This window comes from Mesoplodon densirostris, chromosome 2, assembly GCF_025265405.1.
Source record: "Mesoplodon densirostris isolate mMesDen1 chromosome 2, mMesDen1 primary haplotype, whole genome shotgun sequence".
Taxonomy (NCBI): domain Eukaryota; kingdom Metazoa; phylum Chordata; class Mammalia; order Artiodactyla; family Ziphiidae; genus Mesoplodon; species Mesoplodon densirostris.
The window spans coordinates 142313139-142337837 of NC_082662.1; the positions used below are offsets into that span (position 1 = coordinate 142313139).

At 55.8% G+C, this 24699-nt stretch overlaps 1 protein-coding gene across 5 annotated transcripts; it reads right to left on the minus strand.

The window, feature by feature from the left end:
* Positions 1-212: 212 nt before the first annotated feature.
* Positions 213-24093, minus strand: IKBKE (inhibitor of nuclear factor kappa B kinase subunit epsilon). Of its 5 annotated transcripts, none has more exons than XM_060091018.1 (22): positions 23882-24093; positions 23208-23297; positions 21434-21548; positions 20700-20768; positions 20143-20272; positions 18742-18923; positions 18110-18270; positions 17176-17286; positions 16688-16867; positions 15902-16098; positions 15075-15139; positions 14893-14984; positions 14646-14732; positions 11119-11194; positions 10891-11003; positions 8940-9016; positions 6322-6361; positions 5499-5600; positions 4071-4167; positions 3210-3322; positions 2916-2987; positions 213-1002 (listed from the first exon to the last, which is right to left on the minus strand). In XM_060091018.1, exons 3-22 carry the CDS (start codon positions 21518-21520, stop codon positions 969-971), a joined length of 2085 nt encoding a protein of 694 aa, XP_059947001.1. In that variant the 5' UTR covers positions 21521-21548; positions 23208-23297; positions 23882-24093; the 3' UTR covers positions 213-968. The 5 variants fall into 5 exon arrangements, with proteins under 5 accessions (XP_059947001.1, XP_059947000.1, XP_059946999.1 ...); XM_060091017.1 differs by having other exon boundaries at positions 11119-11188; positions 20628-20768; XM_060091016.1 differs by having other exon boundaries at positions 20628-20768.
* Between the last annotated feature and the right edge of the window lie 606 nt (positions 24094-24699).

The window sequence follows — 24699 nt, forward strand, 5'->3', positions numbered from 1 at the left end:
CAGCAGGAGGGCATGGTCCCTGGGCTCCTCCCTGAAATCAGGGCCCATGTGGGGGGTGGGAGGAAGGCAGGAATCAGGAAGCCAGCAATCCCGCCTCCATTTCCCAATCCTCCTCCTCACAGATCCCCACCCTGTGCGGTGCCTGATTGGTTGTCAAGCACACCCAGCCGAGCCTTTCCCACCTCCCAGATGCAGCCCCTGAGAGCCACTCAAACAGAAAAGAACGTCAAGTTTATTTCACTTCTTGAAGGTGCAGGCCTTGATCTCCTCAGGGCTCTGGACTTACGGGCCTGTGCTAATTGGCACGGCTACTGTTGACACCGCTATAAACCCCAGAACCTAGTGGTGCCTCAGAGGGACAGGGGAAGGGGTCCCTGAGACACTGGCATCCGGCCTTGACCACCTGCTTTCTCAGCCTTAGGCTCAGCCAGGCCAGAGGAGAAGGGAACTTGGGCTCTCATGCCTGGGGCCACGTGTGGTGGTCCTCAGACATCGCGGGAGCAGGGAGAGGGCTGTGTGTTCAGTGTAGAGGAAGGAAGGCTGAGATGAGGTCGTTTGACCCCAGGAGGCCTCCTCTTCTGTTTCCTGAGGAGCAAAGCCCTGTAAACCAGAGCGGGTGGGAGGGAGGGGTTTTCGAAGCCTCTTCTCCCCACAGCCCGGCCAGGTTCAGCTACACAGGCCAGGGCAACAGAGGAGCTGCACCTGAGCCTACGTAAGATTCAAAGGTCAGCCTGGGCAGTGGGGCCAGGATCCAGAGATGGCCTGGTGCCCCAGGTCCTGCTGTGCTGCTTCCCGAGGAAAGGCAGTGGAAAGTAATGCTGGCAACATCTCCTGGCCGTCAGGCAGGAGAGAGGTAGGCTGATGAGTTGTGACCAGGTGTCGTCCTGTGTTGGGTCCCCCAGTGCAGGCAGGAGAGCAGTGTCTGAACGATTCTAATGCTTCAGGATTCCTCATGCACCCCCCAGAGTTCAGATGTCAGGAGCCGACGGGACCCTACTTAACCTGTAAAGAGAGGCTCAGGTTAACTTCCGCCCAGGTAGAGAAGCCTGCAGACCATACTCCGGGGCCCAACACAGTCGACTTTCAGAACACCAAGCCATTCGAATCCTCAGCTCTCCTCTTGTAGCATCTGTGTCCGCTGACAAGAACTCTCTGGTTCCCATCCCTGACTACATGTTAGAATCATCTGGAAAGCTTATAAAAATCCCCAAATCCAAGCCGCACTTATCTCTGGGGATAAGACCTAGGCATCTGTACTTTTAAAAGCTCCCTTGGGGCTTCCCTGGTGGCGCAGTGGTTGAGAGTCCGCCTGCCGATGCAGGGGACACGGGTTCGTGCCCCTATCCCGGAAGATCCCACATGCCGCGGAGCGGCTGGGCCCGCGAGCCATGGCCGCGGAGCCTGTGTGTCCGGAGCCTGTGCTCCGCAACGGGAGAGGCCACAGCAGTGAGAGGCCCGCGTACAGCAAAAAAAAAAAAAAAAAAAAGCTCCCTTGGCGACTCCAATGCAGCCAAGGGTTAAGAGGAGGGAAAAAGGAATTCAAATTGTTTCTTCAGGCTCTTTGGTTAACAGCTCTGAACAAGGAAGTAAAAATTCACTAAAATAAAATTTTGAGCTATCTGTAAACAGACTACATATCACAGCGAGAAAAATTTATGTCAGCACTAAAATTATAACTTCCTGCCCCTGAGGGCTAATTTGGAAACTTTTTCTAAGAAGCTGTCCAATTTCCTCTTTGCAGACATTTAAGAGGATGGGTTCTCCCCTTGCTGGAATGGAACATGGGATGTCCTCAACCCAAGGACCCTCTGAAACTCTAGGAACAACCATGAGCCCTGCTCCTGGCTTCCCTACCTCCTGGCCCCAATTCTGGCACCCCAGACTGGCGTGACCTCCGGGGAACACCTACCATTTGGTGAGTCCCGCTTCTGTGCACCCTCCCCGCCCTAGCACATTGCATATCTCATCCTGTTTAATCCCTGCATTAACACAATGAGGTAGGAATCACTATGCCTATTTTTCAGCTCAGAGCCGAACAAACCTCCCAGAGTCACACAGTTCGTAAGAAGCAGAGTCAGGGTCAAACCCTGCTGGAATCTCTGCAGACTCTTTCCACCGTGCCACTGGTTCCCAAACGGGGAAGTGACAGACATAAGGATGATGGGGAGGATGTGGGAGGTGCGTGCACGCACGCGTGAGCGTATATATGTGTAAACAGGGCTGACTTTCAGGGCGAGGACCATCCTTGATTCTGAGATTGTATTCTTCCTCTCTTTGGTATTAAAATGCACCTTATAAAGGGGACTTCTAGATGGCACGTTTTTTTTCCCTTTCAATTCTGCTTACTGGGTAATATGAGAAGTTGGTCACTCTGTCATTCTCCAGTTTTCTTTTGTGAATTTTACTGGTGTACAAAATCCAAAAGGCTGAGCCCTGCTGCATCCGCCAGCATCTTCCCCAGTACCTGCCCACTCCCCCCCACCCCGCAAGGAAGGGACTCGATCAGGTGATGATACAGAGTCTCTAACACTGGGCCCGCAGCCCCGCGCAGTTCTCCCCAGCTCTGTGCTGCGGTTCCTGGTTCATCACCATTCTGAGGATGGTCGTAAAGGTGACAGGAGCCGGTTTGCATGGGGCATCAGGCAGAGTCCATAGAGAGCTGGACACAGCCGCAAATCCACGTGCCTCCCAGCCCCCAGCTCTGACTGCACCGAGGCTCATATCCTCCAGACTACAGTGAAAGCCTACACCTGGTGAGGACACCGACTCACCTGTGCACAAGGCTCTGATGTGGCTGGAATATGGGACCCCGTCATCAAGCCTGCCTGGGCATGCACGGGGCCTGTGCCCCAGGGGCGAGGGCGAGGGCAGTCTGAGGGCCCAGCCTCCCCACTGCCCGCACAGCGGGGTCTCACCCTTCGATGACGCGGTTGTTGTCCTGGAGGTCAGACGCCAGCACCTTCATCTCCTTGCAGAGCTCTTGCATGCTGTCCAAGGTGGAGGCGAGAGAGGCGGCGGTGGCTAAGGCCCAAGTCGCTCTGCCCAGACTCCTTCCTGGGAGGCCCTCCTTCCTCCACAGCCCCACCCAGCTTCATTCCTGCCTCTGGGGCCTGGCAAGAGGCGAAGCCCCTAACACACACACACACACACACACACAAACACACACACACACACACACACACGCACACACCCCTCTCTCTGGCACTTACTGGAGGACCAGGTCCTTTAGTGCAGGGCTAGGATAAGGAGCTGTAGGGGGTGGTGAGGCCTGAGCCCCCTTTGTTCTGTCCTGCAGGAGCTGGTGAGATAGCCAGTCAAGGATCTGAAAGAACCGCACGTTAGTCAGAAGGGATAAGCCAGCTCATGTGTGGAGGGCAGCGGAGGTGTGGGGAGGGGTAAGAAATGCGTGATACAATGGCCCCCAGCCCGCATCCCTGGAGTGTCAGGAATTTCCCACAAGCCCCTCCTTCTCATCCTGGGAGCACAGCTGGCGCAAGCACCATCACTGTGTGCGCTTGTGTTTAGGGGTGCAGACTGCCAAGCTCCCCTTTGTGTCTGACCTGCACCTGTCATGACACAGTTGGAGCCAGGAGCTGCAGAGAAGGGGTGGGGACAGCCCAGCACCATCTCGGAAAGAATGTGCCCTGTGCTGGGGGCTGGGGAGGGGCATGTGGGCCTTGCTCCCTGAAGAACAGCCCTTCTCTGTCCCTGATGGCAAAGCAAGTGGCTTCTCAGAGCGGCCTGAGTTGGTCTCTTCTAGGAGAGCAGATCAGAAGACCAAGGAGCGTTCATATCGCCCGCCTCAGGGAGCCTCCCAGGCTGCACAGGGCAGAGAGGGAGATGTCTCAGCATTTTGGAGCCTCTGCCCTTGCAGTGAGTGGCCTTCAGTCTGAGAACACTAGGAACTGCCGTCCACACACTGGTGGATCAGAGACCTCCCATCCACACCAAAGTGTTTGGACTTGGTCAAGGGCAGCTCTGCCCCGAGGCAGGGGAATGGCCCATATGCCCTCCAGGTGCCTGATTGGCCCAGTTCTCCTCAGCAGCCCCGGGGCCCCGAAGATCCCCACCTTGCTGAGGCTCTCCTGGGCTCCCTGGGCTTCTGTGTTACAGGCGGCCACGGAGCAGCCCACCAGGCGCAGGTGGTTCCTGGTCTCATGCACCACCCTCAAGAGAGCAGAGAAACGTCAGAGCCCGGCCCACTCGCTCTCACCGGGGCCCACCCAGCAGTTCGGTCACCACACAGACACGGAGGAGAGGCTTTCCAGGTAGCAGAGGCTGGAGCTGGTGGGTGCCAGGCACTGGCCTCCCTCACTGTCTCTGCCCTTCCAGCTGGGCCCTCAGCCCTCACCTGTCCCAGGTAAGGATGCTGATGAGCACTCTGACCGGGGCTAGTGAAGGTCCTGGCGGAACCACAGTGGGAGCTGCAAATACGCCTGTCTCAGGCCGGGCCACACAAGCCGGTGAGGGTGAGCAAGGGCCCAGGTCAGGCTCTGGAGAGGCAGGGACCGCCTGCACTGGGACACTTAAAACGGGAACTGCCCACGTTCCCATTTCCAGAGCAGATCAAAGTCAAGACTCTGTTATGAATTCTCTTCTCTCTCTAAGTCGAGGGAGAGAGCAAGAACATCGCCCCACGGCACAAAACGTACACCAACCAAGTCCTGGAGGGCTTCGACCAGTGGTTGATTCTCAACTCTGGTTACACATTAGAATCACCCGAGGAGCATTTAAATACTGCCATCCAAGCCCTACTCCAGACCAATTAAGTCAGAATTTGGGGTGGCTTGGGTGGGGGAGATGGAAACTGTATTTTAATGTAAGGGTAGGAAAGTATCTGAGTCTCAGCCCCATAATAAGCCCACAGGTCACGTGGGCCACAGAACCAGCAGCACCTGGGAAACTGTCCTCTTATCTCAGGAGGGGAAGGGGGAAGGGGCTTGTCTGAGAGGCAGAAGCCAAAACTTCTATAAGGGACAGTGTGTGAGGGGGGTTCTATATAAGGGCCTCTGCCTGCCCCTGCTTCCCAGACCACTTGTCCTCATCCCAGAGAGATCTTGTGTTTTCCCCAGAGAGGGGGCTTCTGAACACAACCACCTGGGACACGGAAAGAATCTAGATTTTAGAGGCAGTCATACCCATATGCTAGTCCTGGGTCTGCTATTTACTAGCGGTGTGGTATGAAGGAAGCAACCTGTTCTCTGAGCCTCAGTTTCCTCATCTGTGAAATGGGGTGATAGTATCCACTGCATAGGGTAGACGTTGTGGGATTAAATGAGTTAATGTATAGAAATCACCCAGCATACTACCTGGTCCACCCAGGGCCAAAACTCCACCCCCCGTTTTTTGTTTGTTTGTTTGTTTGCTTTTGTTCCTTTACTACCACCTCTCAGTCAGGGCTCTGCAAAGCCCAGGGCTGTCTGAAGCCAGGAAGGGCCAGGCCAGGAGGGCCCTGGGGACCATGAGTTCAAGGTCTTGAACTTGAGGGCCAATGTTACCTCATTCTCTTGCCATGCGTGACCAGGGATGCCTGGTACTTCTGCACACGCTCCTCCTGGAACACCTGCAGGAGCCTTTTGGCTAAATGACTAAAATTCACCCTGAAAAGACAGAAACAGAGGCACAGAGATGAGAAGCCAGAGCCACCTGTGCACAAACCTAGCATCCCTGGGTCTTCATCACCCAAATGTCCAGCCCCTGGCTCCACAGCAGGGCCACTTCTCCCAAGGCGCGTATCCCACTTCATGTGCATCACGGCGAGCGGAGTGGCTGGCACAAAGCAACTCCAACAGAGGGATGTGGGAGAAGGACAATGGACCTCAGGGAACGCACACGCTCTTGGGTTCAGCCCCCAGAGGGAAGGAGAGATGGTCGTGTGTGTGTGTGTGTTTGTGTGTAGAGTCAGGGGTGGGGGCAGAACTGGGGGAGTGAGTCCCCCCAAAAAGCATAAAACCATGGAGGGCTTCCTGGAAGAATAGAGTGTCCAGGAGACAGAGGAGCAGAGGGAAGCCCAAAGGAGAGCCCAGGCAGAGGCCAGAAGCAGGAAGTAGTAGGTGGTAAGTCAGCGAGGACAACTAAGGAAAGAAATCCTTCAAACAAGCATGTTCATACCAGAAGTCAATCCAGTTCCATGAAGACTGCTGCTGAGAAACCGCCCTCCCCTGGCCCCAGATAACCTTCCCCAGAGGTAGATAGCCCCCTTTCCTCCTGTCCAGCTGTGGCCTGGGATCAGGGCCCTTTACCACCTCTTGTCTGGCACAGAGACTCGCTCTGCCCTGGTGACACCCACCCTCCTGCTCACCCAGGGGGACAGGCACTCACTTATCCAGCTTGTGAATCTGCTCCTCGTTGTAGCCAAGCCCTGAAGGAAACAGACAGGGCCAAGGTCACCTATTCAAGCCGTCAACAGAACCGAATGGCGCAAGGGTTGGCAACAACTGCAGAGTGAAGGCAGCAGCCTGGGCCCTGCTCCACAGAGCTCACAGCCCAGCGGGGCCACGAAGGACAAACGGAGGGAAACAAGCACCCAAGACACAGCATTATGACCAGGTAGGGGCCCACCTGGGCCAGGCAAGCCCGTGTAGGGAGTGGAGGGATGGGTGCTCGGGGAACACTTTGGGGACAGTGGTGGATAAGATGGGCCTTGAAGGATGTGTGGTCAGCCCTGACCCCTCATCCAACCCCCTTCCCAGCGTGGCTGATGCCTACAGCCTATTGACCCCATCCCTGAATATTCAGGCTGCAGGCAGAGCCACCTGGGCTCTGCAGCAATGGGCTGGATAAGCCAGGCCACCACCCTCGACCTCCGCTTCTCAGCCCAGCCACTTTTGCCAGAAGGAGAACTTTTGCCAGGAGGCCTGAAGTTATCACTGCCTTGGCAGCTTCCTGATACTCTCTGCACTAGGGAGATGCTGCCCCCTCCTGGGCTTCAGGGGAATGGCCTCTGAAGGCCAAGATGAAGCGATGAGATTCACCTAGCTGCCTGCCCCCACCACTCGCCTAACAGCAGAATCACCTCCCTGGCCTCTTGGTCCTGGGCCCTGCGCTCAGCCAGCTGACTTATGAAGTCCAAGCGACTGATCTGGGAGGAGGCCCAGCCCTGTCTCCTCTTAGCGGGGGGCTATAGGCAAGTGATTTTGCCTCATCCATCACATGTAACACACAGGATGGGTGTGAGGGTAAAGTGAGAAAGTGCCCTGAAAAGATTCCAGAATGGCATCTTTCCACACCCCAAGTGTTGGCGGTTAAATGTGATTCTTCCCGGTTCATTTTTAACTTTAATAAAGGACTCTTGCAAACCAATACAAATCAAACTCTTTTTGAGGCTGTAAAATGGGTTGGTTAAAAGTACCTGGACTTAGGTTGCTTGGGTTACTTAACCTTCCTGTGTCTCAGTTTCCTCATCTATAAAACGGGGAGGGTAACAGTGTCTAGAGCATTAAATAAATTAAGAACACACAAAGCCCATAGGACGGTGCCCAGCACATGGGAGGTGGTCAGAAGTGTTGTGGTCATAGGATGATGGAATTCCAGTGACGGAGGCAGAAAAGCCTCTGAAGGTCTCCTAAAATCACAGCAAGGGTGGCCAACTGGGTGTCAGTCCAGGCTTCTTGAGCCCAAGGTCCCCCTGGTTTCAGGGAATATGGGAGTCTCAGTTCTCCTGTCTCCTGTGCTGCTCCCCCTCCAAGGTCAGATCCAGAGGGGGCACTGAGGCTCCCATCTTCTAGAATCTGCATGTCCAGTGCAGTGGCCATGTGGCTGCTGAGAACTTGAAATGTGGCCAGTACGGCTAATGTGACTGAGCACCTGAGTTTTTAATTTTAATTTAATGAATTCGATTAAATTTAAAAACTGAAGCAGTGTACAATGTTTTTTCCCCATCAGACACAGCTTTATTATTTTGGTAAGAGTACATTTCATTTTGTTAAAAAATTAGCTTCCAAATAGAGATGGCCAGTGAGTGTAAAATACACATGGGATTGTGAAGACTTAGTACAAAAGATAATGTAAAATATCTCTTTAATAATTGTTTCTATTGATCACATGCTGAAATGACAACTTGAATATATTGCATTGTATAAAATATGTTATTAAAATAAATTTCACCTGTTTCTTTCTACTTTTTAAATTTTGGCTACTAGCAAACTTAAAATTACAAACGTGCCTGGCATTGTATTCCTATGGGACAGTGCTTTTTAGATAATCCTAGGGACAGAAGAGAATTTGCAGTCAGGCACAAGCCCTCAAGTATTGATTTCCTGCACATTAGGAAATGCTGGGGGCATGGGTGGACGAGAGCGTCGGTCGGTTCCTGGAGTGTTAGCTCCCCAACCCCGAGAGTCACCTGGAGCCTCCCCAGGCTCCCCCCACAACCCCCGCTGCCGTCAGCCCCAGCCCTGGGTTCGACCCTCCCCTACCCCATGATGGGCGAGAAGCTTCCCATCCCTGGGCCTGTAAATGAGCTGCTCCTGCCCAGAGGGTCTTTGTGAGGCTCCGTAGATAATGCAGGCCAAGTGCCTGGACTAATGACTCTATGGTATTTCTCCTGATCCTCCCTTTTCTGGAAAGCCTGACTAACACTTCAGTGAGCCAAAGTCAAAACGGAGAGGCAAACACTCCTTAAACTGTAAAGTGCCCTGCAAAGATGAGGGGTCTCTTTCAAGGCCACCACGTCTATAGCATCCAGGCCTCAGCTGAGCCCCGATGTGGCAACAGGCAAAGGTGGAAAGGCTTCATGTCCCTCACTGGTGTGCAGGCAGCCTGCAGGCAGCGACCCTGCCCTAGACCAGCGGCACCCGTGCACCATGGAGTGCCACCCGTGTAGTGGGCCTCCGGCAGCGCCACTGGATGGAGTGTTAGGGACAGGCAGCTAACCCAAGGGAAGGAAGGAGGGAGGGAGGGGAGAGCATGAGGAGTGTTTTGCTCTCCCTGTGGCTCACCTGGCCTCATCCTGGATTTCTTGAACTGTTTGTAAATGAGATACATCTTGTCCAAACAACACTGAATCTGCTGGATGCTGTGGGCACGAGACAGGGACCAGGTGATGGAAGAATCAAACAGCACAGGTAAAGGGTGAGGGAGGGGAGGGGATGGTGGTGGGAGGAGGGAAGCTGTCTCCCTGCAATAGGAGCCTCATTGCCATAGTTTTGGGGGCCAATCCGGGAGTGGGGGTGACTCTTCTGTTTCTAAACTTGTTTGAGGTACCCTCGGGTTAGCCAGCCAGTCACCTCTCATTCCTGTGTTTATTCTTTCTCTCTTTCACACACACACACACACACACACACACACACACAGGAAGAAGCCAAGCAGGACAGGCAACAGGAAAGTGGCCTTTGCTACACAACAAGGCTTGAGAACAGGCTCCGGGAAGGAGCCTTGGACCGTGAAACAGGAGAGCCTGGTGGTGGCAGCTGCGTGTGGGAGCAGAATAGGAACTTCTCTTCTGTCACCTAGCGAAGGCAGAAGTCGTGCTTTCTGAGAATACCCAATGCCCGGTACATAGAAGGGACTTAAATCATGAATCAACAACCCTTGTTTAAATTAAAACAAGAATGAATCAAGGTCTTTGGTCCTGCCTGCAGGCAGGGGAATTTGGGACATGACCTCTCTACCCTCTTGGCCTGGGGTTTAAGGTCATTATTGTTTCTTCCTTCCCCTTTTCAGATACAAACACTTTGTCTGAGATGTTGGGGGTGTTTGTGGGTGGGGGGTTATCCCTCATCCTGGGGCCTATTTAGCTCCACTTCCCCCCTGCAGCTCCTCCCAGGACCCTGTCTCAGCTATTTCTGAAGCTGGACTCAGGGCAGAGCCCAAGCGTGTTCCTAGGACTCTGAGGACCCCAGACCCCTGCCCTCCTGGCACCTGGGGTGGACAAAACCCCAGGTCCAGTCTTTATCCAAAGGGCTTGAGCCAGATGTGTTCCAAATTCAGAACTATCTTCTGATTTGAGAAAGGTGGTCCAGTATACATACACTATACTGTGGAATTCCCTCAGAGGGCATGATCTGGGGGCAGTACTCCCCATCACATACCCTCAGTCTTCAGAGCGCTGTAAGAATATTCACCCTAAGTGAGATAAATAAAGACTAGGAAGGGCTTCGTGTCAGTTGAGGTCAGGTTTTACAGCCAAAACAGTGAAGAAACACCCTGTGGTTTTCAGAGCTTTCTGAATTCAGAACTGAGGACCGGGCGTGCGGATCTGCGAGGGCGCTGACTGCGGGGGGTGTGGGGCTGTTCGAGGAGCAGGACCACGTCCAGGTCAGAGCAGAGCGGGAGGCAGGGGCTCCGCACACCTGGCTGTGAGGGCAGGGGTGCTGGGGATTTTTCTGTCTGTTTAAAGGGAGACTGGGGATTCAGAGCTCGAAAATCCCAGGCGCAGGCCAAGCACGTAGGCTTTGGAGGTAGGCAGACCTGACCCGGAGCCTTACGTCTGTCATTTGTCATTTATTGCCTGGTGTCTCGGGGAGAACTAAGCTCCCTGAGTGAGCCTCCTCACCTATAAAAGGAGCATAAGAGTAGTTGTATCGTTATTGTTTTGAGGATTAAATGATAGAAGGAGGAGGACCTATTCGAGGGTCTGACGCAGCGCAAGGGTTCAGAAGAGGTAGGGACCTCAATTATTCTTTTATTTAGAACTATTGCACCTGTTAATGTTTGTAATTCACTCTCTAACTCCCAGGTGGAGGCGGGACCCCAGATCCTTTTCTCCTTCTGGCCAGTCTCATGGGAGGGTCTTGTACATTCCTGGATCCCCTACCCCTAGCCCCAGGCCCCAGCATCCTTGCCAAGATAAGGGAGAAGGCAGGCTGACTCCTAAAGAGGTTACTGGGCCTTTTGTGCTCTGTGCACCCCCCAAACTACCCCCCCCACCAAGAAGAAAACCCCACAGACCTTCTGTCCGCATGTACCTGATCCCGGTTCTTCATCAGCTCAGAGCTCAGGTTGCTCAGGGTCATCTTGGTCTCTGTGATATTATGGGAACATCTGGAGAGGACCTCAGCCAACTGGGGGACACAAAGGCAGACCCCCATGGGGGCCTCAGCTGGAGGCTCCAATGGGAAGCCTCCCCACACCCTGCTCTGCGCCTGACAGCCCCTCACCAGCCCCAGCCTCACTCACGGTCCGCAGCTTGGACCTCAGCTCCGCGGCCCTCTTCAGTTCCTGGATCTCAGGCACCCCGGCCACGGTGCTGAACCTCGAGGGAAGGATTAAAGTTAACATGAGGAACGTGACAACCAGACACCAAGTGTGTCTTGGATTGGATCCCGGTTGGGATGAAAACAGCTAGAAAAGAACACTTGGGGGATTACCAAATTTGAGTATGGATGGGAACTATAGATGAGATGGAATGTTTTGACACGGAGAGGGCAGAGATCATAAACTGAGAAAAGCCGGTTATAAAACAACAAGTACAAGAAAATGACAGGTAGGTTAACATACAGAAATAATAGAAAACTATCGAGAAGGAGATATACGACTAAGGAGTGACAGTCTACCTCTGGGCGGTAGGATATGGTATTTTTTTTTTTTTTTTAATTGCGGTACGCGGGCCTCTCACTGCTGTGGCCTCTCCCGTTGCGGAGCACAGGCTCCAGACGTGCAGGCTCAGTGGCCATGGCCCACGGGCCCAGCCACTCTGCGGCATGTGGGATCCTCCCAGACCCGGGCACGAACCCATGTCCCCAGCATCAGCAGGCGGACTCCCAACCACTGCGCCGCCAGGGAAGCCTAGGATATGGTATTTTAATCTCATTTTTGCTTATCTGTATTTTCCAGCTTAGTATAAGTAGCACATACTGATTTTATAACCATGACAATTGGGGAAAAAGAATCTTGTGTGTTTTGGCGTGGGATTGAAGGGGAGGGGAGAGAATTAGGAATGAGGTGGAGGCTCCATGAAGGCAGGGTACTGCCCGCTCTGCTCACCCTTATATCTCCAGTGCCCAAGAAAGTGCTCGGCACACAGCAGGCACTCCACACGTGAGTATCAAACAAATTATCGAATTCACGGATGGATTTTAGGGCATGGGATACTTGGTGGCAGAAGAGGATGAGGCTGACCCAACCCAACTGGACCGTGAGTCCGGAGGGGCAGGTCAGAGTCCTAGTCTTGGCTGCCACACCTTCCATCTGCATGATCTTGGTAATCACTTCAGCTTTCCAAGCCTCGGGCTCTTCATCTGTATAATGGGGAGATAAACCTCCTTCCTGCTACCATAAAAGGTGTTCGTGGGATTGAAGGAGACCTCAGAGATAATTGACGTGACTAGAGAACACATTCATACAGACACACGCTTTTTTGGGGGTGAGGGTGGGGAAGCACTGGGGTTCCCTGAGCCAGTCCTGGCTGCCTGAACGGTGCCACTGGATGGCAGCGGCTGCTGAGGAGGGCCGGGTAGCTTTGGGACAAAGGCAAGGACACTACCAAGGGAGCGAGTCTTGGAGAACCCGCAGAAGGAGGAGCGCCCTGTAGGGGAGGCTGGCGATGATGGCCACTTGGTGCCATGTGCTTGGGCTCTTCCCAACATGAAATTCAGCTCATTAAAATATTCCAGGTTCCGCTGTGGGAGAAGCTAGTGGCTTCGGACCTTAGAAGAACTGACAGGTCTGAGCATGTTCAGAAAAGAATGAGATTGCGATGCATGGGAGCTGGGAGGCCTCCGAGGTCATCCAAACCCCTCATTTTGAAAATGAGGAAATAGAGGCCCAGGTAGGAAAGGCAACAATGGCCTGAGGCTAACAGTGAGTTAATGAAGAGCTTGGGCCGGGCCTTCTGACTCTCGTGGGAGAATGAAACAGGCCTCAAAGCAGGCACTTGCCTGACCCTGAGCTCTCCACACCCACCACGCCTCGAGGAGGCCTTGGAGCCAGAACGGGAGAAACAGCGGCCAGCAGACCCCAGGACTCCAGCCCTGGGGCTAGCCTGTCGCTCTCCACACTCATCAACCCAGGGAAGGTGGGCAAACAACCAAATGCTCTCTCTATACATTTCTTTCTCACTCAAGAACCTAGAATAGGGCTTCCCTGGTGGCGCAGTGGTTGAGAGTCCGCTTGCCGATGCAGGGGACACGGGTTCGTGCCCCGGTCCGGGAAGATCCCACATGCCGCGGAGCGGCTGGGCCCGTGAGCCATGGCCGCTGAGCCTGCGCGTCCGGAGCCTGTGCTCCGCAACGGGAGAGGCCACAACAGTGAGAGGCCTGTGTATCGCAAAAAAAAAAGAACCTAGAATAGATCCTTTTTGGTCATTTTAGCGAGGTCCAACCTCTCATCTGGACCCTAGGACCTGCCTGCACTCTCCCCTTCCCTCTGTCCCTCTCCAATTCCACTCTGGGACATTCTCCACCATGACTGTGGCTTCAGCAAACCTCAGCAGCACCTCCCCACCCCTCCAGTCATGTCTCTGCATAGGGCCTTCCCACCCCAGGTATTCTGGCCTTGACAGTCTCCCTTCTTCCGGGTCTTCCTGGCTGCGTCTGCCCATCTCTCGTCTCCCTTTTCCCAACCGTCCTGCCACACGCACATGCTGGGGAAGGGCTGTCCTCCAGGGCTGTCTGCAGGCCTGGGGCCACATCCAGCCCTGGAAGCCCGCTCTGTGCCTGGGCAGATGTCCTCTCGGAGGGACTCCACCACAGCGCTGCTGGCTGATCCTGCCCTCTGCAGCCCCTCTTCTCTGTCCCCGTTGGAAGGTGGCTCAGCCATGCCGGGGACTCATCCGGAGACACTCCTCTTCCTCCTCCCAGCCTGGCCACCACCCTGTCTACCCCACGGTCAGTGTCGCTGCCGCCGAGTGCCAGGTGGAGGGCAAGTCTGCAGTGAGTCACCCTGCTCCTGGGAAACTCCCAGGACCTTCCTGAGGACAAGGGCTGTGGGATGTGGTGGGTAGGACACTGGGCACGTTTGGCACAGTCTCTGCTCTTCTGCCACGACCTGTCACCAGGAGAGGCTCCAGCCACCATCAGCTTCCCTGGGCCACAGGACTTCCACCTCTCACCTGTACCGTAGCCCCTGCCGCCTTGTCAGCAGCGCACTGGCCAGTGGAGTCTTCCTGCTTCTCACCTCCAGGCCCTCCAGCTTGATGTCCTCCTCCCCAGTCTCTCCCTTTCTGTAACCCATCACGCCTAATTAGCCCAAGTCAGAGGAGTGGAGGGTGTGGATTTCCAAGGACTGGGGCAGGGGATCCCAGGAGGCGGGGACAGTTTCAGGCCCAGAGGAAGCAGGAGGAGGCGTGTGGAGGATGAGACCGCCTAGGTCTCCATCCTGTCGAGTCCAAGGGACGGTGTGTGAGTGTGAGTGCTTCTCCCAGAGCCCTGCTCCAGGGCCTGGTGCAGGTGAGCAGTTTAAATCTTCAGAGAGGGGACTGGTAGGACAGAGGCCCCTTCCTGGGGCAGGGAGGCTGCCTTGGTACCTGGCGGGGCAGTGCCCTCACAGGCCCAGGCCCCTGAGGTGAGGGATTGGCTGGTGGGGGCAGGGATGGGGCGGGAGCACCCTCTCCGTTCTAGCATGGCAGGGAAGTCGGGAGCTCTGGGTGGGAGGGGACGAGGGGCATTGTTGGAAAGATTGGGGTGAGGAACAGACAGAGAGAAGGGCTGATGGGTCTGAGCGGGGCTCATGCCGGCTGCGGCCCCCACCCTGGGCGGAACACCCACCTCTCAGTGCCGAGGCTGCTGCTGAGGAAGAGGAGGGCCATCCTCGTGACCTCCAGCGTCCGCCTGCACGTGGCCTGGAGTATCTCCCTGCCAAGGGGAGCCTGAGTCAGAGCTGCCTTCTCCCAGGGCACTGAGGGCACTGTGCCCATGGGCACAGCCCCAGGGCGGTGTTGGAAGGGGTCTGGGTTGCCCGTCCTACCCTGCCCACCCTCCTTGCCCTCCCCACCCAGCCCTTGGGGGTACTCACACGAACCAGTGCAGCCCCCGAAGCATCAGCTCCTGTCCTGCCAGCAAGGCCTGTGCCAGCCGCAGGGCCTGGTAGCCGGCACCCAACACACCCTGAAACACAGAGGTGGGCAGGGTCAGGTCCCGTACCCCAAACCCCTGCATGAACTACCCCCTCCCTGGCACCTGGGGGCCACCCCTCACCTTGGCTGTGTTGTAATCTGCCTGCAGGTCCACTTTGGGGACAAACTTGGGGATGTCCAGAGCAGCTGCAGATAAAGACCTGGTCTGAGGGGGCTGCCTGTCCGGCCCTGGATGAGGTCTGAGCTCATCATTCCTTATTTCCAGCTCACACTCAGCCCTCGCCACTATCTGCCACCTCAAGCTTCCCAACTCACCTAGAGCCCCGACCTTCTAAGCCTTAAATGCACTCAATGTGCTTCTTTACAATTGCAGTCCCTCACTGCCCCCTTGTGTCCACTCTGGAGAACTACAGCCTCATGCCCAAGGCCCCATCTCAACAGCAGAAAATAGGCTAAAAGCACCCCTCACACTCCGGGGTTTCAAGGTCAATTCCCCTCCCAGCCTTGGAGACCTTGAAGAGGAGGCATCATTCAAATGAGAAGGAGTGATGTTTTTGCTAGAACTTGGAGGACAAAGCTCTGGACCCCTGACCACCTTCTCTTCTCTCCAGCAGCTTAGGCTCCTGCTTTCTCCAAACCAAACTATTGGAGGCTTCCCCACCAACCACAGACTGCAGAGACCACATTAAACCCATATCTCCCTGTTTCCACTGGAGTCTCTTTCCCAGATTTTTGGACGCAGTGAAGCAGGTTGGGCAGGCCACCAGCCCGAGTCACACGGCATTTCAGAGGCGTATGCAGAATTAGAACCCAGATCTGCCTTCTACACCCTGGGGATCCAAAGAAACACCCACAAGAAAATGAATCGGTATCCTGGATTATAAACCCCTGCCCCTTGGAAGAGAATATGAGGAGGAGAAAAGATCCAGCCTGGGTGGCCCTACTCACGGTCCCTGAAGGCCAGCCCCTTGGGGGTCTCGCTGACCATGCTGAAGAGGGTCAGGGGGCTGCTTGCTGTCGTGTGGGCGATGTGCTGTGCTGAGAGGCTGGGCTCGAGGACACACAGGTGACCCTCAAAGAGGTACTCCTGGTGCTGGGGGGCCACGTTGGTCTGCTTGTACACGGCCTCCAGAAAGATGGCTATCCTAGACACACCAGAGGCAGAGAGAGGGGAGGGGGAGGGGAGGGCAGGTCAGCAGGCAGGATACAGGGTCAAGGTGACCCAAAGCCCAGCTAAGACTTTGGGTTCTGCTTTTCAGAGGGAGGGACTGGGTGATTTTTTTCTCTAGGGCGGGGAGATGAAGGACAGAGCTCGTGTCTTATAGTGGATGGAGACAAAGTGGGGACAGCACTCAAGTAGCCTTCACACCTCTTCCTGCCACACTTCCATTCAAACTCACCTAGTCCCACAGCATGCTCCAGAAATACAGGATTCCATGAGTAATACACTGGGGAAATGCACTGCCAGCACACACACACACACATACACACACACACACATACACACACCCCTCAGGAGATTTATAATGCATCAGCTTTATAAAGTTTGCTGACTCTCTCAAGTCCAGCAGCAAGGAGGCCTGTTTAACTTTAACTTGGTGGAACTAGTATTTTTCCAAAGTAAGATTGGACCCAGAAGTTTCCAAATCTAAACTGCCCCCAGAGCACTGCCCAGGACACGCCCCTGTGCTTGGGGAGAGAAGGCTCGCACCGCCCTCGCTCGCACCCACTCACGTGTTGTGCGCGTGGATGTAGACGTGGTGCATGACGGCCTGCGGCAAGGAGAAGACGTGGACGACGACTCGCTGCAGGATGTCACTGGTCTCTGCAAAGAACTGGTCGAAGCCCCAGCACTTGGCCTGCTCCACCTCCAAGATGTTGGCCAGGATGGGCACCAGCTGGCTCTGCAGCCCCCTGCCCCCCGGGACATGGAGACTGTCAGGGGCCGGGGCCCAGAGTTGGCCTCCTCAAGTAGGTAATAGGGGCCTTCCATGAGAATGTCCTGAAGAGCCAGGGCCAAGGGGCTGGGGCAGGGTGGGATGGAGAGGAAGAGCTGGAAGGGTCTTCCAGCATCCAGATGGAGAAACCGGGGCTAGAAAGGGAGAGTGGTGTACCCAAGCTGCCAGCACACAGGGTGCTCCACCGGGCCAGGCCTCAGCTGAGAGAAGGACATCGGCCCAGACTTGGGTCTGTGTCTGCCCCTCTCACAGGCTCCCACTCACAGGGACAGCTGGCAGGTGATGGGGAGGGTGTAGCTCCACTCCAGGGGCCCGTTCTCCAGCCTCTGAGTGCCTGCAATGGCCCCGGCTGGCTTCTCCGTGGTGATCCGGTACCTGGGGGAGACAGGACCAGGTCAGCAGGAGCCCCCAGCCCATCACACTTCAAGGGATGATGGACTCAGCCCAGAGGGCTCAGGGCACTGGGGCAAGTCACCCAGCTGCCCCGAGGCACCCTGAGAATGGAAATTGAGAGTCTGACTAGCAGTCGTGATGCTCCCCAGTCAAGCTCTCCACTCTCTCCTCTGTCCCCCTCACCACACATCCGTGCCCACCTGCCTCCACACCTGTGCCTGCACTGTGCTCGGCCCCCGTGGCCTCCCCTCCACCTCACTATTCCAACCTTCCCTCCCCCAAAGTCCAGCTACCCTGACAGCCCCCATCCAAGTCACAGCTTGACCCCTGAGCTGAAGAGGCATTGACCTTCCTGCAAATCCACTTTAAATCTCTTTTGCTCTGGGTGGTGCCCTCCGTGGGAGCAGCCACGGTCTCCAGCTACTTCTGTATCAGACAGCAGAAAACCATGAGCGACCCGGGACCTGGGACCTGGGATCAGGAGGCTAGGTCCTTGCCCTTCCCCTTTGCCCCTGGCAGGCTCTGCAACCTTGGCCAAGTCGCTCTGGGAGCCTCAGCTGAGATGTGGTGAGCCACAAATGGAGGGGGGTGCTCAAGGGAAGCCCTGAACTAAGTTCTCCCATCAGGACGGGACAGGGCTCAGCCTTTTGTTTGATGGACTGATATCCAAGGATCCAAAAGAAGCCTGCGTCGGGGGCAGACGGGGAGGACCGCGTTGTCAGAGGCAGAATAGGGGACACAGCAGGGACCAGAAGGGAAGTCCCAGGGTCCGCCCCCTCGCCCCCTGCCCGGTGGCCCACCGTACATGATCTCCTTGTTGCGCCGGGGCCCTCCAAAGGGGACGAAGGGAAGGCTGCCAGTGGCCGCGTGGTACAGGGTCACCCCAATGCTCCAGAGATCCACGGCCACCCCAAAAGCTTTCTGTTGGGGCTTGCGAAGCACCGCCCGCTCATACATGTCAGGGTGCTGCAGGAGGGGGAACCAGAGAGCTGTCATGGGGGGGAAGGGGGCAAGGGCCTGAGCATACCCCACTCAGACCTCCTTCTCCCACCTTCAGGAGGAAACAGAACCGTCAGAATGCATCTCCTTTGTCGTCTCAAAAATGGGTGTGGCATGCGCTTATCCAAAGCACCCCTCCCCCCAACCCCAGCCTCTGCCCTGGGGAAGTGGTGACCAGCAGCCCGCCATCCTCCCTGAGGACCCTATCAAGGACTTAACTGAACAGGGGAGGCCTGGGCAGGCTGCAGCATTGCCTTTTCGGCCTTAGAGAACAGAACAGATTGCTCTGGCTGGGGATAGTGGGTGAGAGATAACCCTGCTGGACACAGGGAGATTGGACAGAGCCCCTCAGAGGGGCACTGAGAGTCACAAGGTGAGGGGCAGCCAGCTGCAGGGGAAGCCCTCCGCCCGGGCAGCGGGTCCCCCACGCCCGCTCACCAGGTACTCCTCGGTGCCGTAGACCGAGACGAACTTCTCGTCGTCATCCAGCTCCCGGGCTGCCCCGAAGTCCGTCAGCTTGTAGATGCTCTGCCCCTCCTCCCCGACCAGGCGCATGATGTTCCCCGGCTTGATGTCTCGGTGGACGATGCCGTTCTCCCGCAGGTGGTTCATGCCGGCCACTGGGACAGGGGGAAGGCTGCTAGTCCAGTGTCAAGGCTCATCTCGGGGGAAGGATCCACATAGACAGAGAGCGGGAACTCACGGGCCAACGGGGCCACAGGAGCAGCAGGAGAACAGAGACAGGCACAGAGCAAAGGATGGGGGTCCCAAGGAGGTGGGGTGTCGAGGTCCCATTGGGGTTCCCTAAGAAACTGAGAGGGATGGCGTCTCTGTCTCCCAGAGGAGGGCACTCTCCTCCCTACCATTTTTTAAAAATTATTATTATTGTTTTTAATTGTGGTAACGTATACCTAACATAAAATTTACATTTTAACCTTTTTTTTTTTTTTTTTTTTGCTGTACGTGGGTCTCTCACTGCTGTGGCCTCTCCCGTTGCGGAGCACAGGCTCCGGACACACAGGCTCCGCGGCCATGGCTCGCGGGCCCAGCCGCTCCGCGGCATGTGGGATCTTCCGGGATCGGGGCACGAACCCGTGTCCCCTGCATCGGCAGGCGGACTCTCAACCACTGCGCCACCAGGGAAGCCCACATTTTAACCATTTTCAAGGTACACGTCAGGGGCATCAAACGCACTGACACTGTTGTGCTACCATCACCACCATCCACCTCCAGAACTTGGTCAACTTCTCGGACAGAAATTCTACCTATTAAACACTCACTCTCCATCCCCCCACCCCAGCCTCTGGCAATCACATTCTACTTTCTATCTCTATGGATCTGACCTCTCTAGGTCCCTCACATAAAAGGAATCATATAGTAGTTGTCCTTGTGTGGCTGGCTTTTTTCACTCAGCACAATGTCTTCCAGGCTCATCCATGTGTCCTTTCTAAGGCTGACTAGTATCCCATCATACGTATATCCCATATTTTGTTTATCCATTCATCTGTCTGTGACATTTGGGTGGTTTTTGCCTCATGGCTACTGTGACTAATGCTGTTATGAACATTGGTGTGCAACCTATTTTAAATTTTATTCTGAAATCGGAGTTTTAAACTGCTGATTAGCAGGAATCAGACACTTGGGTTCTGTCTGTTCATTAGCAACTGTGCCAGGTCTGTGAATGGGGAGCCTCTTAGCTTCCAATGTTCTTCTGTGTTTGGATACTTGTTCCAGAAATGCCATACCCCTCTGGGACTTCACCTGCTGCTGAGGGCTGGGTCTGTGGCTGGCCTGAGGTGGGGAGGGGGGGTCCCCGGTGGGAGTCAGGGAGGGGCTTACCCACACAGCGCAGCACCACCAGGAACTCGTCCTCGGGCAGCCCAAAGGCGTTCTCAGGGCTCTCCAGCACGCTTAGCAGGCTCCCGCTGGAACAGTACTCCATCACCAGCACCTTCTGCCGGCTGCCCCCCTGTAAGGGACAGAGGGAGGCTTGGGGCTTCTTCTCTCCTTCCTCAAGACGGGGTGGCTCACCCTAGAGCCCAAAGCCCCCATTCTCTAGGTCTCTGCTTCTAGCTGGCCTTCCTTCCTTTGGCCTCACAGTGAGCCCAAGGTCACCTTTTTCAGGAAGCCTTCTTTGATTAGGCCTCACTCCCCATCCTTACTTTCCCAGGCACTGCCCCCAGGCCCCTGGCACCCTTCACTCCTCTCTGGCCGACCTGCTGAGGAGCATGTGCCCAAGTCTCTATTATTATGTGACCTGACCCTTCCCAGCCTATCAGAGTTGAGGACAAGACCGTCTTCCTCTGACCAAGCACTGGACCCACCATCTCCTCCACCGCAAAGAGCTTGATGATGTTTTGATGGTTCAGCTTCCGCAGGACCTCAAACTCCCTCACCTGCACCTCGCGGGGTCGCAGGTAGCTGGCCGTGTTGAAGACCTTCACAGCAACCAGCTCCCCGGATTTCTGCCATGGGGGATAATATAAATGGCACCCCTGCCCTGGGAGCACACCCCCCGCCCAGGCCTCCGTTCAGCCTCTCCCGCCAGCCTAACCCCAGGGATGAGTGAAGGCAGCCTGGCTGGGGCTGGGGGCCCCCACCCTCAGCTCCTTTCCCTCCTCCAGCCCGTCCTGCAGCACTGGGAGATGACAGGAGCTTGGCACACCTGGTACCCTGCAGGGGATGGTTTGTTGTTACTGCTACTGTTGCTATTGACGTAACTACAGTGGCAGCTAATACTCCCTGGCCTTAGCAGCAACGTTCTGTCTGGCTTCAGCTCTTAAGTACGAGATAGTGCAGTGTGTCTCGTATTCGGTACAGCTCTCCATCAGAATAAAGGCAGGATAAATCCAAACGAGTCCCACTTCCCACCTCTGCTATTCCTAGATTTGCTGTCACCTCCCTTGGATGTTGGCTTGTGTCTTCATCCCTTTCTCTCCAGCCCCCAACCGTGCCTGGCAGAAGCTCCATCCCAAGGAGCCCAATTCAGAAGCCCACACCTCTGCTCCACTTCAGAGGGTGCAGAACAAATCAGAGAACGCTGCCCAGCCATCTCACACCACCCTTCATGCTCACTGGGGGCCGACTTCCTGGCTGCGAGCGGGCCGGGCTGGGCTGGGCTGCATCCTACCTTGTTGCGGGCCTTGTACACACTGGCAGTGGCCCCCTGACCCAGCAGGTCATCCGTGTGCCACAGGTAATTGACGGTACTCTGCATCTCCTGCTCCCAGCTGGCCGGCCACCTTCTGCTCAGAAAAAGAACATACTGGGGTCTAGGATTCCACCCCTGACCTGGGGTGGACACTGGTCCTGACCTGACAAGTAGCTTTGCCCAAGACCACCCCATGAAGGGCTCCATGTGGCCATTCCAGAGGCAAGGGGGTAGGAGAAGTGTGAAACACAGAAAGGTTAAGTGACTTCTCCAAAAAGAAGCACAGCCACTGGGCCCTCAGACCACAGCTGGGGCCTGTCCCACCTCAGGGCACTCCACCTGTCCCGACGCCCCAGGTCCCTGTCAACGTCCTCCCCAGACAGGCCGTTCTGCGGAGACAAACCCTTTTCTCTGTCACTTCTCCCAGGCACTGCGAGTTCTGGGGGTTTTGGCATCCAGGCCTGGGATTGTCCCAGGAAGCAGAAATAGTGCTTGAAGGAAGAGCCCCAGGTCAGACAGTGTCAACCACATCACCACAAATCTCCAGGATTGCAACACGAGCCTGAAGCCCCTCCCCACGGCTCGCCTGGGCCCACCACTTCCTGCTGCTGTCAGCTAACATGGCCAGGTCAGAGCTGCTCAGGAGAAGAAAGCGCTGCTGTGGAGAGAGCATGAGTGTGAGTGTGAGTGTGTGTGAGTGAGCATGTATGTGCATATTTATGAGTGTGTGTGTGTGTGTGTGTGTGTGTGTGTGTGTGGAGGGGGTGGGAGAGGCAGGAGGCCATCAAATCGAAAAGCTCAGGAGCCTGTGGAAGGATCTGAAACCGCTCTACAACTCTGTTCCCCATCTTTGCCCTCATCCTCTTCTCTCCAAAGGCCAGTTCCTCTAAAGCAGTTGGCTGCAGAGAGTGTAGCCTCAGAAGTTAAATCTGGTGCTTCTCTGAAGAATAGGGCCATGGCTGGTCTTTATGGGATGGCTGGGAGGAACATAAGAAGGGCCATCACCCCTTAAATACTCTCAAATAAGGCTGAACTAGACAGGGCTGCTTCCTCTTCTATCACCTTAAAGGTTGTCAATCCTAGGGTCACCATGCCTGGAATGTCACTGTTCCTTAGCTTTGAGCCTTCTCTCTGTAATCTATTTTTTTTTTTTAATGGAAATCCTGAGAAGGTCAATTCTTTGAGCCAGAGGCCACTTCGAGAGACCAGAGGTCAATTCCAGTTTCAGAAGATGTATTAGTGTTTGCATTTTATAGAAGCAGCTGAGGGGCTGAGAGTCTTTCTGAAGACAATGTAATAGCTTAGCAGGAATGAGTTGGTGAGATTTTCCCCTCTGAGGCTGAGGAGGAATCAGCCCGCGGGCCTGGGGCTGTGAAACCAGGTAGAGCATCCTGAAATCAAGGCCAAGGGCCCAGGCAGGGGAGATTTCACCACCTTCAAAATCCTCCCCAGGGCTGGTCCTGGGGCAGAGAACAGACGAAGGTCTGAGGAATGGGCAGCGTGGCAGAGAGGGCGGAGCCTAGACAGGCCGGCATGCCCCGGGCTCTGCTCCTGGCCCTGCCAGGGCTACGCTTAGGAGCTTATGGGCAGCACATCTGGTCGGGTCTGCGTGCTCTGTGCCTCCCAGCCCAGCAGCTGGTGCACAGAAGGGCTCACTATCCTACAGCAGCGGTTGGATGGATGGGAGCCAGAAGCCCGTCGCCCCACCCACCTTCCTCCTCCTCCAGGCTCTGCAGTAGCTAAAAGCACTTACCCTGTGCTCTGAGCAGTCCCGGATCAGGCAAAGACTCTCCCCAGCAAGTGTGTGTTATGCTCTCTGTCTGTGGCAAGTCCAGGAGCTGAGCTACACCGGAAAGAGGAGGGCGGATGAGAGGCACCCCTGGGCGCCGTTTGATTCTCAGCCTCCGTCAAAGGCCCCCCGCTCCAGCCCTTTAACCCTTTCCTGTTTGTCACCCTCCCCCACAGAGCTGGGGGTTTCCAGGCCAATTCCCCAGCTCCAGGAGACTCTCCTGGCCACTCCCACCCCCAGGACCTGGGCCAGTGAGAAGGAGCCCAGGAGAGGTGAGGGCAGGCACCAGAAGCCAGGCAGAACAGTACAGAGGCAGGGCGGAAGGCTGGCTTCAGGTGTTGGGCAGCACAGCCCCGGAAGGGAGCATCGCAGGTGGACTGCAGCTCTCCTCTACGCCCCTTGCCTCTCATGGGCCTCCAAACAGTCCTTGGCAAGGGTGCCCACACGAGATGGAGCACAGGGCACCTCTGGGGGCGTGGGGAGGAGCCGCCGCCACAGAGAGATACAGGGAGGGGACGTGGGCCGGCCGGGAGAGCAGCTGCTGACTGACCAGCACCCCGGCACTCTGCTAAGTGCTGTCCTGCAGCTGCCTGGCGCCCCGGCTTCCCCATTCAACGCCCTCCCTCCTGTGGACTCACCCCATCTTGGCTGTGGGGCATGCAGGTTTGTGGGACTGCGTGACGCCCCCAGAGCTTTCAGGGCTTGTTGTCATTCATGGGCAGCACCCATAGCATCCTGGTGGCCACGGGCCCTGGGAACCTGAAGACGGGCCAGTTGAAGTGGCCTCGTGCCACCCTGGGAGCTGGGAGAACTGGGAGCAGAGGCCAACACTCGCTCAGCTCCCTGCCGGCTCTCAGTTCTCTCACACTTCCTGATTTCGTTCTTTCTCTCTCTTAAAGAGACAGAGGCAGCTGGGCTGCCTCCACCACCCCCGGCAGGAAGGAGAAAGACGATGCCCTGAGTTCCCAAGTGGAGGCAACAGGACCAGAGTCTGAGCCACAGAGAGGCCGGGCACTGAGGCTGAGTGGCTGTGGTGGGCAGCTGGATACTATTTCTGTACCTGCCGTGGTTCACTGGAGCAGGGAAGTTCAGATTCAGCCCCTACAGAGCAGGTTGGGCCAGTTAAGCAAGTGGACAGCTGCTTGGGAGAATGAACTTCCCACACCCAGGGGTCCCAGGGAGGTCCAGGACCTATGACCAGCCACTTCTAGAAGTTGGATCTGACTCGTCTACCCAGTGAGCCTGCAGAAGTCCAAGAGCAAGCACTGCCCTCCAGTATGAACTTGAGCACCGCGTACGACCCCTGCCAGACAGTCTTCTCACCCAAGGCATGAGAATGGTAACACGACACCATTGGCTGTGTGAGTGACATGGGACAGTATATTTGGAAATGCACGGGCAACTGGAAAGTGCTTTACAGAAGGCACTGAGGCTCATACACCTTCGGTAATTTGCC

Excerpts from the sequence above, each read along its gene's own strand:
- IKBKE (XM_060091016.1), bottom strand. The coding sequence starts at position 21,520 with ATGCAGAGTACCGTCAATTACCTGTGGCACACGGATGACCTGCTGGGT. Across the intron at positions 5,601-6,321 it reads CAGATTCACAAGCTGGATAA|GGTGAATTTTAGTCATTTAG; the intron begins GTGAGTGCCTGT and ends CTGTCTTTTCAG. Across the intron at positions 4,168-5,498 it reads ACGCATGGCAAGAGAATGAG|GGTGGTGCATGAGACCAGGA; the intron begins GTAACATTGGCC and ends TGCTCTCTTGAG.